General features: G+C 43.4%; 1 protein-coding gene across 1 annotated transcript in view; it reads right to left on the reverse strand.

Annotated features, from left to right (window-relative positions):
• Positions 1-6607: 6607 nt before the first annotated feature.
• LOC133607258 (5-hydroxytryptamine receptor 3B-like) overlaps positions 6608-13670 on the reverse strand; it is a 33622-nt gene continuing 26559 nt past the window's right edge. The window contains exons 6-8 of the mRNA XM_061961741.2: positions 12266-12476; positions 12005-12199; positions 6608-6966 (exon numbers count right to left, since the gene is read on the reverse strand). Coding sequence (XP_061817725.2) covers positions 6701-6966; positions 12005-12199; positions 12266-12476 — 672 coding nt within the window. The 3' untranslated portion in view covers positions 6608-6700. The remainder of the gene's footprint in view (positions 6967-12004; positions 12200-12265; positions 12477-13670) is intronic.

The following is a 13670-nucleotide window of genomic DNA, read 5'->3' on the forward strand; positions in this document are numbered from 1 at the left end:
CTAGAGGGGGGGGGTTACCCACATATGCGGTCCTCTCCAAGGTTTCTCATAGTCATTCACATCGACGTCCCACTGGGGTGAGTTTTTCCTTGCCCGTATGTGGGCTTTGTACCGAGGATGTCGTTGTGGCTTGTGCAGCCCTTTGAGACACTTGTGATTTAGGGCTATATAAATAAAGATTGATTGATTGATTGATTGATGATCTTTCTGTGTGGAGTTTGCATGTTCTCCCCGTGACTGCGTGGGTTCCCTCCGGGTACTCCGGCTTCCTCCCACTTCCAAAGACATGCACCTGGGGATAAGTTGATTGGCAACACTAAATTGGCCCTAGTGTGTGGATGTGAGTGTGAATGTTGTCTGTCTATCTGTGTTGGCCCTGCGATGAGGTGGCGACTTGTCCAGGGTGTACCCCGCCTTCCGCCCGATTGTAGCTGAGATAGGCTCCAGCGCCCCCCGCGACCCCGAAGGGAATAAGCGGTAGAAAATGGATGGATGGATGGATTTGAAGTGGCAACAAATGAAAATCCAAAATTCCGTGTGTCACAAAATTAGAAAATTACTTAAGGCTAATACAAAAAAGGGATTTTTAGAAATGTTGGCCAACTGAAAAGTATGAAAATGAAAAATATGAGCATGTACAATACTCAATACTTGGTTGGAGCTCCTTTTGCCTCAATTACTGCGTTAATGCGGCGTGGCATGGAGTCGATGAGTTTCTGGCACTGCTCAGGTGTTATGAGAGCCCAGGTTGCTCTGATAGTGGCCTTCAACTCTTCTGCGTTTTTGGGTCTGGCATTCTGCATCTTCCTTTTCACAATACCCCACAGATTTTCTATGGGGCTAAGGTCAGGGGAGTTGGCAGGCCAATTTAGAACAGAAATACCATGGTCCGTAAACCAGGCACGGGTAGATTTTGCGCTGTGTGCAGGCGCCAAGTCCTGTTGGAACTTGAAATCTCCATCTCCATAGAGCAGGTCAGCAGCAGGAAGCATGAAGTGCTCTAAAACTTGCTGGTAGACGGCTGCGTTGACCCTGGATCTCAGGAAACAGAGTGGACCGACACCAGCAGATGACATGGCACCCCAAACCATCACTGATGGTGGAAACTTTACACTAGACTTCAGGCAACGTGGATCCTGTGCCTCTCCTGTCTTCCTCCAGACTCTGGGACCTCGATTTCCAAAGGAAATGCAAAATTTGCATGGTTGGGTGATGGTTTGGGGTGCCATGTCATCTGCTGGTGTCGGTCCACTCTGTTTTCTGAGATCCAGGGTCAACGCAGCCGTCTACCAGCAAGTTTTAGAGCACTTCATGCTTCCTGCTGCTGACCTGCTCTATGGAGATGGAGATTTCAAGTTCCAACAGGACTTGGCGCCTGCACACAGCGCAAAATCTACCCGTGCCTGGTTTACGGACCATGGTATTTCTGTTCTAAATTGGCCCGCCAACTCCCCTGACCTTAGTCCCATAGAAAATCTGTGGGGTATTGTGAAAAGGAAGATGCAGAATGCCAGACCCAAAAACGCAGAAGAGTTGAAGGCCACTATCAGAGCAACCTGGGCTCTCATAACACCTGAGCAGTGCCAGAAACTCATCGAGTCCATGCCACGCCGCATTAACGCAGTAATTGAGGCAAAAGGAGCTCCAACCAAGTATTGAGTATTGTACATGCTCATATTTTTCATTTTCATACTTTTCAGTTGGCCAACATTTCTAAAAATCCCTTTTTTGTATTAGCCTTAAGTAATATTCTAATTTTGTGACACACGGAATTTTGGATTTTCATTTGTTGCCACTTCAAATCATCAAAATTAAATGAAATAAACATTTGAATGCATCAGTCTGTGTGCAATGAATAAATATAATGTACAAGTTACACCTTTTGAATGCAATTACTGAAATAAATCAAGTTTTTCAAAATATTCTAATTTACTGGCTTTTACCTGTATATATATATATATATATATATATATATATATATATATATATATATATATATATATATATATATATATATATATATATATATATATATATATATATATATGTAAGTTGTAGTATAAGTATATATAATAGGGGTGTCAAATTTTTTTATTTTCGAACAATTTGCGATTCTTATTTGTAACGATTCTTAATCGATTTAAAAAAAAATCAAAAATTGATTTAAAATGTATGGAGCCCCTAAAGGGACATGGGGGAAATATATTTTTTTATAATGTTTTTTTTTCTTGTTAGACATGTATCTCGTGCGCACGAGATACATGTCTAAAAAAATTAAAAGATTTTTTTTTTTTTTTTTAATAATTAAATGTTTTATTTTTTTTATATATAACTTTATAAAAAGTTTAAAAAAATAAAAAATAAAAATTATTAAAAAATGTATTCCCCCCATGTCCCTTTAGGGGCTCCGTAAAAATGTTTTCTTTTCTTTTCTTTTTCTTTTTTTTTTTTTTTTTTTTTAAGATCTTGTCCTGTTCAGCCACCCAGGCAAATCATATTGTTGATGTAGATTATCTATATCTGCTGTACAGATTTATTCTAGAAAAGAGAAGTGTTGGATGCTTCTCTTGTTGCCTTATTTGTATTTGACTTTATTAAATGTTTGGGTAGAATTTTATTAAACAAAACCAGTTTTCTTTTGAGTAATACAAAAAATTATCACAGCTGTTTATCTATTTTATGGAACTGACAACCAACGCTATAAAAAAAAGTATTGATTTTGAATCGAGAACTGTTTTGGATTGAGAATCGATTTTGAATCGATTTGTTACCCCCGACAATCGAATCGAATCCCGTGGTGCCCAAAGCCTCACAGCCCTAATGTGTGTATATATATATATAATTGTGTTTTAAATTAAACTGATCCTAAATGTTGTACCTTGTTATTGTGAAATCCTGAGATATTTAAACACTACAGCATAGCGGCCCTATTAGCCAGCTGGCAAAAGCACGCTAATCGTTAGCTGGACTGGTAGCTTGGGCCGCTAATTGCAAGGTGGCAACTAGCATGTTGATTGATTGATTGATTGACACTTTTATTAGTAGATTAGTGAGTGCAATACATATTCCGTACAATTGACCACTAAATGGTAACACCCGAATAAGTTTTCCAACTACTTAAATTGATTCATGATACAGATATATACTATCATCATAATACAGTCATCACATAAGATAATCATCAGAGTATATACATTGAATTATTTACATTATTTACAATCCGAGGTGTGGGATGTGGAGGGGGGGGTGGTAGGTTTGGTTGATATCAACACTTCAGTCATCAACAATTGCATCATCAGAGAAATGGACATTGAAACAGTGTAGGTCTGACTTGGTAGGATATGTACAGCAAGTAGGGGACATAGAGAGATCAGAAAGCATAAGAATAAGTATCTACATTTGATTATTTACATTTGATTATTTACATTCCGGGCAGGTGGGATGTGGAAGGGAGGGTGTTAGTTTAGGGTTGTAGTTGCCTGGAGGTGTTCTTTTAGTGCGGTTTTGAAGGAGGATAGAGATGCCCTTTCTTTTATACCTGTTGGGAGTGCATTCCATATTGAAGTGGCATAGAAAGAGAATGAGTTAAGACCTTTGTTAGATCGGAATCTGGGTTTAACGTGGTTAGTGGAGCTCCCCCTGGTGTTGTGGTTATGGCGGTCATTCACGTTAAGGAAGTAGTTTGACATGTACTTCGGTATCAGGGAGGTGTAGCGGATTTTATAGACTAGGCTCAGTGCAAGTTGTTTTACTCTGTCCTCCACCCTGAGCCAGCCCACTTTGGAGAAGTGGGTAGTAGTGAGGTGTGATCTGGGGTGGAGGTCTAGAAGTAATCTGACTAGCTTGTTCTGGGATGTTTGGAGTCTAGATTTGAGGGTTTTGGAGGTGCTAGGGTACCAGGAGGTATGTTAAGACTTTAGCTTAGGCAGCTACTTCATACGTTCGTGTGGAAACTCGTTCGGTACACCTCCGAACCGAACCGGAACCCCCGTACCGAAACGGTTCAATACAAAACACGTACCGTTACACCCCTAATAAACAGTTTTAGTTACATTGTAAAACTTTACAAACGTTGCGAGAATGAGTTAAGACCTTTGTTAGTTCGGAATCTGGGTTTAACGTGGTTAGTGGAGCTCCCCCTGGTGTTGTGGTTATGGCGGTCATTCACGTTAAGGAAGTAGTTTGACATGTACTTCGGTATCAGGGAGGTGTAGCGGATTTTATAGACTAGGCTCAGTGCAAGTTGTTTTACTCTGTCCTCCACCCTGAGCCAGCCCACTTTGGAGAAGTGGGTAGGAGTGAGGTGTGATCTGGGGTGGAGATCTAGAAGTAATCTGACTAGCTTGTTCTGGGATGTTTGGAGTCTAGATTTGAGGGTTTTTGGAGGTGCTAGGGTACCAGGAGGTATGTTAAGACTTTAGCTTAGGCAGCTACTTCATATGTTCGTGTGGAAACTCGTTCGGTACACCTCCGAGCCGAACCGGATACCCCGTACCGAAACGGTTCAATACAAAACACGTACCGTTACACCCCTAATAAACAGTTTTAGTTACATTGTAAAACTTTACAAACGTTGCGAGAACGAGTTAAGACCTTTGTTAGTTCGGAATCTGGGTTTAACGTGGTTAGTGGAGCTCCCCCTGGTGTTGTGGGTATGGCGGTCATTCACGTTAAGGAAGTAGTTTGACATGTACTTCGGTATCAGGGAGGTGTAGCGGATTTTATAGACTAGGCTCAGTGCAAGTTGTTTTACTCTGTCCTCCACCCTGAGCCAGCCCACTTTGGAGAAGTGGGTAGGAGTGAGGTGTGATCTGGGGTGGAGATCTAGAAGTAATCTGACTAGCTTGTTCTGGGATGTTTGGAGTCTAGATTTGAGGGTTTTTGGAGGTGCTAGGGTACCAGGAGGTATGTTAAGACTTTAGCTTAGGCAGCTACTTCATATGTTCGTGTGGAAACTCGTTCGGTACACCTCCGAGCCGAACCGGAACCCCCGTACCGAAACGGTTCAATACAAAACACGTACCGTTACACCCCTAATAAACAGTTTTAGTTACATTGTAAAACTTTACAAACGTTGCGAGAACGAGTTAAGACCTTTGTTAGTTCGGAATCTGGGTTTAACGTGGTTAGTGGAGCTCCCCCTGGTGTTGTGGTTATGGCGGTCATTCACGTTAAGGAAGTAGTTTGACATGTACTTCGGTATCAGGGAGGTGTAGCGGATTTTATAGACTAGGCTCAGTGCAAGTTGTTTTACTCTGTCCTCCACCCTGAGCCAGCCCACTTTGGAGAAGTGGGTAGGAGTGAGGTGTGATCTGGGGTGGAGATCTAGAAGTAATCTGACTAGCTTGTTCTGGGATGTTTGGAGTCTAGATTTGAGGGTTTTTGGAGGTGCTAGGGTACCAGGAGGTATGTTAAGACTTTAGCTTAGGCAGCTACTTCATATGTTTGTGTGGAAACTCGTTCGGTACACCTCCGAGCCGAACCGGAACCCCCGTACCGAAACGGTTCAATACAAAACACGTACCGTTACACCCCTAATAAACAGTTTTAGTTACATTGTAAAACTTTACAAACGTTGCGAGAACGAGTTAAGACCTTTGTTGGTTCGGAATCTGGGTTTAACGTGGTTAGTGGAGCTCCCCCTGGTGTTGTGGTTATGGCGGTTAAGGAAGTAGTTTGACATGTACTTCGGTTAGTCGCGAGCTGGGAACTAGCGAGCTAACCGCCAGCTGGCAGCCAGGTCCGCTAATTGCTATTTGGCAACTGGAGCGCTAATTGATAGCTGTCTTAAAAGCAAAAATAAATAAATATTATAATTGTTTTTATTCAGGTTTTTATTTGAAACCTGCATGGTACAGTGAGTAGGGTGCACCATGCTCCACGTGGCCGGGCCAAGTGATTAGGACACCTGATTCTGATCATTTGGATGGGTGGCCAAATACTTTTGGCGATATAGCGTATGTCCGCCATGCCTACATGGGACTGATGCAGATCCCAAATACCAAAAAAAAAGATACCAATAGGGTAAGAAAACTTGTTTTCCCATAATAGGTCCCCTTTAAAATGTGCTCCCCCTTTCTAAACCCAAAGCATCGATCAAATCTTGAATGACTTCACGCAGACAGTTCTTCTTCATGCCTTACATAATTCTCATGTCACCTGATCCACTGGCCGATGAGAGTGCAAATCGCATTAAAATGGATCCTTCCGCCGGCAGGCTTCAGGAAGGCGCTTTTGATATTGTCATCCAGGCTATTAGGGAAGCCACCGGGGAGTCGAGACGCTGCCGCCGAGCGGCGGATGGCTTTTATTGATCTGCTTTGAGGCGGCGGGATGAAAGTATGAGCGCGATCACAGCGGTGCATGGTTTCTCTCCCCTGAGCGTGGTCTCATTATGCAGTATCTCTAAGTACATTTGCACTGTCGGGGAATCGTTACCACCGATTTTCCACTGTGATGTCTGTGTTCAGCTATTCTCTTTGCGATACGGTTACATTACGCCGAAGAGCGTGGAGGAACGCAACAGACAAATTGACAGTGACAGTAATGTTTTATTCGGAAACACTGAGGTTTGACAAACTTACTCGGAGGACAAAGGGAAGCAAATAGCTGGAGATGTTCTGCTCTTGGAATACTCGTAGAGTCGGCAAATAACCTTGACGTCTCCCCACAAAGGCTGCACACAATCGGCAAGGTGTTGTCAGGCGAAGCTCCAGCTGGCCCAGAGCAGGGTCAGGGTCCCGGCGTAGAGGGCCAGAACCATCAGGTAGAGGCGGAAGAGGAAGCGGTCCAGTTTGATGCACAGTGCCAGCCATTCATCCTGAGACCAGGACTCGCCGTCCTCCTGGGAAAAGGCCAAGCGCAGGGAAAGCAGCTCCCGGAGGATCCGCTCCAGGCTGGAGGGATTGTCCGGGACGTCGACGAGGGATTCCAGGTCCTCCCCCAGCGAGGCCTCGAACTCGTAATCTAGGGACCAAGGGGTACAAGACACGATCAGTCAGACACGATCCTTTCAACACCTGATACCTCATCCTCTAATCCCCACTTCAAAGCACCACCGTCAACCTGGAATCTTGTCCGTCCCTAATCGGTTCCACAGTGGAACCAGTGCCGAAGGAACCGGGGGAGGTGAGTAGCTATCAGTGCTATTAGGACCCCCCTCGATAAGTAAGTAAGTACCGTATTTTTCGGACCATAGGATTATAAAGCGCACTGCCGATGAGCGGGTCTATTCAGGTGTTTCTTGGGCGGTATAGCTCGGTTGGTAGAGTGGCCGTGCCAGCAACTTGAGGGTTCCAGGTTCGATCCCCGCTTCTGCCATCCTAGTCACTGCCGTTGTGTCCTTGGGCAAGACACTTTACCCACCTGCTCCCAGTGCCACCCACACAGGTTTAAATGTAACTTAGATCTTGGGTTTCACTATGTAAAAGCGCTTTGAGTCACTAGAGAAAAGCGCTATATAAATATAATTTACTTCACTTCACTTTTTCATACGCACTGGATTATAAGGCGCATTAAAGTGGTCATATTATGATTTTTTTCTAAATGTAAAACTCTTCCTTGTGGTCTACATGACATGTAATGGGGTTTTTTTTTGGTCAAAATGTTGCATAGATGATGTTTTACAGATCATCTTCATCAAATTTAACCTGCTCAGTGGCCTTGTGGTTAGAGTGTCCGCCCTGAGATCGGTAGGTCGTGAGTTCAAACTCCGGCCGAGTCATACCAAAGACTATAAAAATGTGACCCATTACCTCCCTGCTTGGCACTCCGCATCAAGGGTTGGAATTTGGGGTTGAATCACCAAAATGATTATCGAGTGTGGCTACTGCTGCTGCTCACTGCTCCCCTCACCTACCAAGCTGATATATCTGATACATCACTATGCTTTAGAACTTGGGGAGACACTGTCCCCTAGTGTTTTTTAAGAGAATTACATGTAGTAAGTAAGCAAACAAAGGCTCCTAATTAGTCTGCTGACGTATGCAGTAACATATTGTGTCATTTTCCATTCTATTATTTTGTCAACATTATTAAGGACAAGTGGTAGAAAATGAATTATTAATCTACTTGTTCATTTACTATTAATATCTGCTTACTTTCTCTTTTAACATGTTCTATCTACACTTCTGTTAAAATGTAATAATCACTTATTCTTCTGTTGTTTGGATGCTTTACATTAGTTTTGGATGATACCCCAAATTTGGGTATCAATTTGATACCAAGTCGTTACAGGATCATACATTGATCATATTCAAAGTCCTCATGTGTCCAGGGACGTATTTCCTGAGTTTATAAACTTACCGTATTTTCCGCACCATAAGCCGCCCTGGGTTATAAGCCGCACCTTCAATGAACGGCATATTTCAAAACTTTGTCCACCTAAAAGCCGCCCCGTGTTATAAGCCGCATCTAACTGCGCTAAAGGGAATGTCAAAAAACAGTCAGATAGGTCAGTCAAACTTTAATAATATATTAAAAACCAGCGTTCTAACAACTCTGTTCACTCCCAAAATGTACGGTAATGTGCAATCACAAACATAGTAAAATTCAAAATAGTGCATAGCAATAGCAACATCAATAACTTAATGTTGCTCGAACGTTAATGTCACAACACACAAAATAAACATAACGCTCACTTTCTGAAGTTATTCTTCATTCATAAATCCCTCGAATTCTTCTCCTTCGGTGTCCGAATTAAAAAGTTGGGCGAATACGGGATCCAAAATGGCCGGCTCCGTCTCGTCGAAGTCATTGCCTTCCGGAAAGCTCGGACCACAGTTGTGACCGAAATATCCGCCCAGGCATTTACGATCCACTGGCAGATGTTGGCGTATGTCGTCCGGCGCTGTCTCCCTGTCCATTGTTGCTGCTCTATTTCCGTGTTCTTCGGCATGACTTATTGCCTTAAGTTTAAATTCTGCGTTATACGCGTGTCGCTTAGTAGGAGCCATTTTGTGGTCTTTACAGATGTAAACACACAAATGAAATGAAACGCAATATCCGGGGGCTTCTTCTTCTACGGGGGCGGGTGGTTGCTTACAGTAGAAGAAGAAGCGCTTCCTCTTCTATGGGGGCGGGTGCTTACCTTGGCGGTTGCTTACCATAGAAGAAGAAGCGCTTCCTCTTCTACGGGGAAAAAAGATGGCGGCTGTTTACCGTAGTTGCGAGACCTAAACTTTATGAAAATGAATATTAATATTAATCCATATATAAAGCGCACCGGGTTATAAGCCGCACTGTCAGCTTTTGAGAAAATTTGTGGTTTTTAGGCGCGGCTTATAGTGCGGAAAATACGGTAATATACATTTAAAAAAAAACGAAAGAAGATGTTGTGATGCTAAAAAATATTGATGTAATAATAGTAGTATCGACTACGGACATCTACACCTCCCGCTGCCTCAACAGAGCCAGTGCCATCATCAAGGACAGCACCCACCCTGGCTCTGACCTGTTCCACCTGCTGCCCTCTGGGAAGCGCTACAGGTGCATTAAAACCAAAACAAACAGGCTAAAGAACAGCTTCTTCCCCAGGGCCATAACCATCCTGAACGGACTGCCCCATTGTCCCTCATAACTGCCTTCTCTTCGGTGCAATAACCCATTCCACCAACCACCCTGTTTTTGTTTTTTGTTTTTTCATGTATATATTCATTTCACACCATATTCATTGCACTTCTACATTTTTTATATTTCTATATATTTGCACATTGTTTTTCTAGCATGCACACATCGCACTGTATGGAATGGCCTCAATCTCGTTACCTTGCGTAATGACAATAAAGCTGATTCTGATTCTGATTCTGATTCTAGATACGTGCTTGTACTTGATATCATTACAGTGGATGTAAATGTAGATCCACCAATGGCGTTTGTTCACATTGTGACGCCGGTGTGCTACGGTGTGTAGTGAAGCATGTTTAGCTATTCCTCGTCCTGTAGGGATGATACTTGTCAGAAACGTACTTTATTTGAGGATTCGTGATTTAGAAGTAGCTAAAACACTGCAGACTGCGGATTGACTTTAGCGAGCCATTTCTTAAAGCACCTCTTCCTGAGGGCGTTTCAGTGTTATAACTTCACCTTTATCGTTAGTTTTTAAGCCAACATGCGTCCGTTCTCCCTTTTCTGTCTACACACTGTCTGCTTGTAAGTACTCGGTGACTGTGATTGCTACTATTGGATCAAGTGTCCTTAACATTATCAATAGTAGCCTCTCTTCTGGAATAGTTCCAGTAGAGTTTAAACATGCAGTGGTACGACCTCTACTTAAAAAACCCAGCCTCGACCCCTCTCTCCTCTCTAACTTCAGACCTATCTCTAATCTTCCATACATTTCCAAAATATTAGAGAAGGTTGTCTACAGTCAGTTGTTGCCCTTCTTAGAGGATAATGGTATCACTGAGCTGTTCCAGTCCGGTTTTAAAGCCCTCCACAGCACAGAGTCAGCGCTTCTAAAAGTTTTTAACGATATCCTCCTGTCCACTGATTCTGGTAAATATGTTGTCCTGGTGCTTTTAGATCTGTCTGCTGCGTTCCACGCCACCTTAATCACTCGTCTTGAGAACTGTGTGGGCATTAAGGGCGCCGCCCTCAACTGGTTCCGGTCGTACCTAACCGACAGGAGTTTTTGTGTAAAAGTAGACAGTTTTATGTCGTCCACAGCTCCTTTACCACATGGGGTCCCCCAGGGCTCAATCCTTGCCCCAATTTTATTTGCGCTTTACCTTCTCCCCCTTGGTTCTATTTTTAGGAAGTACAGTATTGCATTTCATTTTTATGCCGATGATTGCCAGATTTATTTTCCCATGGCACAAAATAACACGGTTCAACGTCTTATTGACTGCCTGCACGACATCAAAGTCTGGCTTTCAGCTAACTTCCTGAGCCTAAATGAAGATAAAACAGAAGTTATGTTGTTCGGTCCAAGTCGCTCTCCCTCCCCCAACGTTGACCTCGGCACTCTGACCCCGTATCTCAGCGACTGTGTCACAAACCTGGGGGTAAAGTTTGACTCAGATTTTAAATTCGAAAAACAAATCAGCAGCGTCGTTCAAAAAAGCTTTTATCAATTACGCCAAATAGCGAAAGTGAAACCGCTTCTATCAAGACACGATCTTGAGAAATTAATCCACGCTTTTATCTCGACTCGTCTTGATTATTGTAATGCCCTGTATGTTGGCATTAGCCAGGCCTCCCTCGCCCGCCTGCAGCTCGTGCAGAACTCTGCTGCTCGTCTGCTAACACAGACCCGCAGACGTGAGCACATCACCCCTATTTTAGCGTCCCTTCACTGGCTCCCTGTGCGTTACCGAATTCATTTTAAACTCCTTTTATTTGTTTTTAAATGTCTAAACAACCTCGCGCCAACCTATCTCTCCGACCTCCTTCAGCCTTACTGCCCCACCCGATCCTTAAGATCAGCCGATCAGCTGCTGTTGACGGTCCCTGACACAAGGCTGAAGCTTAGAGGTGACAGAGCTTTCGCCGTTGCTGCTCCCAAGCTCTGGAACGACCTACCCCTGAGTGTTAGACAAGCCTCCTCTCTTCCTGTTTTTAAATCTCTCTTAAAAACATACTTTTATTCCATGGCTTTTAACACTGAGTGATATCCATCCTGCAATGGCGCCCCATAATACACCTGCTGTGATCCTGTTTTTATGTTTTTATTAATTCTATTTTAATTATTTATTTTTGATCGTGTTCTGTTTGTGTTGTGTTGTGTTTGCTCGGTACTCGTTTTATCTTTTAACCTGCTCATTGTACAGCACTTTGGCTACCCCTGTGGTAAATTTTAAATGTGCTCTATAAATAAAGTTGAGTTGATTTGATTTGATTTGACTGTGCGCCGCCGAACATGCTCGTCTGCTCATAAACCAGCAATGACACAACGTGGTAGAGGCGGTGTAGTACCGAATATGATTCATTAGTATCACAGTACTATACTAATACTGGTATACCGTACAACCCTAAACCAAACCTTGACTTTTCACGTTAACTTTACCTCCAGATGGGTTGAGCTGGTCGAGGGTCCCGGTGGAGGTCAAAGTGCTCTCCGTGAGGCCGTACCTGTCCAAGAGGCAGGCCGACGCGGACAGTTCCCGCACCTCCTTCTCGCCGTGGTGGAGCAGCTTCACCACCAGGATGGACTTGATCAGGCTGAGCATGAGCATGGCCATGCACACGGCGAAGAACACACCTTGACACAGAGGGATTCAGGGTTTGAGGGAGTTCAGACACGTAGGACACGTGAGAGTCACCCTGCCTATGAGCGGCGTGGCGAGCGCGGTGGCGGGCAGGTCGTCCGTCAGGTTGACGCGGAAGACGGTGTAGCCCAGCAGCGTGCTGATCTTGAAGACCACGCGGGTGCCGCTGCTCACGGGGAGGTAGAAGCCCGTCACGTCCACTATCATGAGGAAGATGCTGGGAATGAGGAGGCCGACCACGTACAGCAGGGGGCGCCGTCGGATTAAGACCTGCAACGCAAAGTCAGTACTGGCAACTCTGAACCGTACCTAATCTTTTGAACAGGATCTGGTTTTGCAAGAGGTCTAAGAAGTATTTGGGATGAGTATCGTTCACATTTGATACGGTACACTGGGAATTGATCATTTTTGGTATTTTTAACAATTGTTTGAGGATAGCATTTTATTTTCTAATGCAGCATTTTATTTTCTAATGTAACATTTAAAATGATAATTTGTCACCACATTTGAGTCTCATTTGCAATGCTCCAAGAAATTAGGTCGCAGTACAGTAAGTAGTTTAACTAGGAAATTAACTTTTTTTCCGGGAAGGTGAGTGTTATGTTGCGCCCTACAAAGTGTTTATGCTGTAAGCATTGTGCTTATTACTGTCACACCGCGGTGAGGGAAGTCTTGTCTTGGTTTTTTCTGTCTTGTGATTTACATGTTTTATTTTGAAAAGCAACTCCTCTTGTTTCAGATCACGGGTCCTTCCTCTTGTGTCACCAGTCTGACGTCATTCCTGACCCTTGGTTGTTTCCACCTGTTTCCCATTACCCTCATGTTCTTTATAAGCCCAAGCCTCCCCTTGTTCTGTGCCAGATTGTCTCGAGCTTTCGTGCCTGTCTTGCGTTCCATGTTGATGTTCATGTCCATGCCTTGCCTTGTCCCACGTCTACGTCCTTGCTTCCAGAATATCCCACGCTGTAATTTTGAATTCACTTTTTTCCTCCCTCAGAGCGACTTTTGTTATCCTACCTTTTTCTACCGCAGTGGTGAGTTATAATTTTTCCTTAAAGATTTTTTCCTCAAAGTTTGTTGAGTGATTTTTTGTTTACATTGATTAGAGTAGTTAAGTTTTATAGTCTTTATTTTCTTCCTCTTGTTGGAGCGTTTTTTGTTAAAGTTTTTTGATAACAGATACGGTGCTAATTATATCGTCCTTATTTTTGTATTTCCTCCCTTTTGGAGTGATTTTCGGTTTTTCCCTTTAGGAACATTTTGTCGATAGTATTTTTGTATTTCATAGCAGAGGTGGGACCAAGTCATTGTTTTGCAAGTCACAAGTAAGTCTCAAGTCTTTGCCCTCAAGTCCGAGTCAAGTCCCGAGTCCAGACAGGCAAGCCCCGAGTCAAGTCCAAAGTCAAGACTGGAAAGTCTCAAGTCAAGTCCTAAGTCCTGCATTTTGAGTTTCGAGTCCTTTCA

The sequence above is a fragment of the Nerophis lumbriciformis genome, linkage group LG09 (genome assembly GCF_033978685.3).
Source record: "Nerophis lumbriciformis linkage group LG09, RoL_Nlum_v2.1, whole genome shotgun sequence".
In the NCBI taxonomy this organism is placed as follows: domain Eukaryota; kingdom Metazoa; phylum Chordata; class Actinopteri; order Syngnathiformes; family Syngnathidae; genus Nerophis; species Nerophis lumbriciformis.